A 2296-nucleotide genomic window follows, 5' to 3' on the forward strand; every position below is an offset into this window, starting at 1 on the left:
TTTCTGTCACTGACTGGAAGGAGGCTGAAAGCGCAAAAAATAGTAAAAATGGGGTATGTCCCAGTAAAATGCCAAAATTGTGTTGAAAAATTGGGTTTTCTGATTCAAGTCTGCCTGTTCCTGAAAGCTGGGAAGATAGTGGTTTTAGCACCGCAAACCCTTTGTTGATGCCATTTTCAGGGGGAAAACCACAAGCCTTCTTCTGCAGCCCATTTTTTTTTTTTTTTTTTTTTTTAAACGAAATTGTTGCTGTATTTTGGCTAATTTCTTGGTCTCCTTCAGGGGAACCCACAAAGTCTGGGTACCTCTAGGATCCCTAGGATGTTGGAAAAAAAGGACGCAAATTTGGCTTGGCTAGCTTATGTGGACAAAAAGTTATGAGGGCCTACACGCGAACTGCCCCAAATAGCCAAAAAAAGGCCTGGCACAGGAGGGGGAAAAGGCCTGGCAGCGAAGGGGTTACGGGGCACCGCTATCCTACGAAGTTTATAGAGCGCAGACGCAAGTAGAACTTCACAGCCAATAAACATTTGACAATTATGTGCAGCACTCTAGGATTGGTTGAGGTACGACAATAAGCCAACCCTAGTGCACTTTGCATTTTAGGAGTCCCTCCCACTCACAAAGAGCTCCAAGAATACGCTCTGTCACAGAATGTCTGTAATCCAACCCGGAAGTATTGAAGTTAGAGCGAAATAAGCAACGGAGGCTGGGTTAAATTTACGAACTGAACGTGTCGATAGGGCGTACATTTACACTGCACCATTGCTCGCTGTCTGCGATACCATCTTAAGGCATCTTAACTCATTGTTGGACTCAAGTATCGGAACGCTTCGGCAAGGTTTCCTATTGTAGAGGTAGGCGCCAACATGACCTTGTCGACTGCAAAGTCTTCCCTACGGTGCCTTTCTAGACTCATGAATACTGTGACTTGGATTCCACTCAACCTGTCTGTTTGTCCTTGCTCCTCTGTGGCCTCCGGCAAGGTTGAAGTGAACGGCGTCCATCTGCACTATAAACACACTGGGCACGGAAATCAAGCCGTCTTGCTTCTTCCAGGGGCTATGGGCTGTGGAGAGACAGATTTCGGACCACAGCTCAAGACTCTGAATAAAGAGTTGTTCACGGTTGTGGCCTGGGATCCTCGGGGATACGGCCGCTCCATCCCTCCCAACAGGGATTTTCCTCCAGATTTCTTTGAAAGGGACGCAAAGGATGCCGTGGATCTGATGCATGCCTTGAAATTCAAGAGGTTTTCTTTATTGGGTTGGAGTGACGGCGGCATAACTGCCCTGATTGCAGCTGCGAAGTACCCCGCGCTTGTCCACAAACTTGTCGTTTGGGGTGCAAATTCATATATAACTGAAGAGGATCTGAAACTATACAACGCTGTGCGAGACATTTCTAAATGGAGTGAAAACATGAGGAAACCCATGGAGGAAATATACGGCAGAGAATACCTGGCTAAAACCTTTGATGCTTGGGTGGAGGGAATGAACCATTTTGCTAAGAATTCCAACGGTAACATTTGCCGCCATTTGTTGCCTTTTATTGATTGTCCAACATTTATTATACATGGCCAGAAGGATGCCATGGTCCCGCCTTTTCACCCAAAATTCATTCACCAGCAGATTAAAGACTCAAAGTTACATGTGATGACAGAAGGGAAGCACAACCTACATTTGCGCTTTGCAGAAGAATTCAATAGGCTAGTGGAAGACTTCTTGAAATAAACAAAAGTTCACAGTCTCAAGGGAGAAGTAAAGCTGTGGATATTTAAAACGAATATTAATTTGGAAAACCGTTAATAATTGATGTGAATAATCTAAGGACCGCTTTGTTTTTTTCACACTTGTCTATTTTTTTAAGGTTGCAATCCTTCTAGATTCATGTTTTTTTCCTATGGGCCATTGAGAGCGCTTACAATAACATGATAGTGGACTTTGAAATGCGAATTTTTGGGAGGGTTTTTCAAATTTTGTGTTAGAGCAATACACTGGTTCTTAATGATGTCTTAGATTTCGGACTCTTTGTAATTTTATGCCAGTCTTCTACATTTGCGTGCAGACAGTTCCATCTAGGAAGTAATGCACAGGAAAGCTTTTCATAGCAAACTTCCATTTAATGCCATTGCATTGCCAGGTGTCTAAAATATAAACAGCTGAGTGGATAATCTAGGGTTTTCAATGCAGCTATTATCTACAAAGTTTGCTGTGACAGTGCTAAAAAACAAGAATAAGAATTTATGTGCTGCACAAACTCACAAAGGAGCACGTTTTGATCCGGTACACAATAA

General features: G+C 43.2%; 1 protein-coding gene across 1 annotated transcript; it reads left to right on the forward strand.

Annotated features, from left to right (window-relative positions):
* Nucleotides 1-611: 611 nt before the first annotated feature.
* Nucleotides 612-2011, forward strand: LOC138287732 (valacyclovir hydrolase-like). Its single transcript, XM_069228446.1, has one exon. The coding sequence runs from the start codon at nucleotides 870-872 to the stop codon at nucleotides 1731-1733; it is 864 nt and encodes a 287-aa protein (XP_069084547.1). The 5' UTR covers nucleotides 612-869; the 3' UTR covers nucleotides 1734-2011.
* The last annotated feature ends 285 nt before the right edge of the window (nucleotides 2012-2296 follow it).

The sequence above is a fragment of the Pleurodeles waltl genome, chromosome 4_1, assembly GCF_031143425.1.
Source record: "Pleurodeles waltl isolate 20211129_DDA chromosome 4_1, aPleWal1.hap1.20221129, whole genome shotgun sequence".
Taxonomy (NCBI): domain Eukaryota; kingdom Metazoa; phylum Chordata; class Amphibia; order Caudata; family Salamandridae; genus Pleurodeles; species Pleurodeles waltl.

Coding starts and splice junctions, on each gene's coding strand:
- LOC138287732 (XM_069228446.1), top strand. CDS start 870: ATGACCTTGTCGACTGCAAAGTCTTCCCTACGGTGCCTTTCTAGACTC.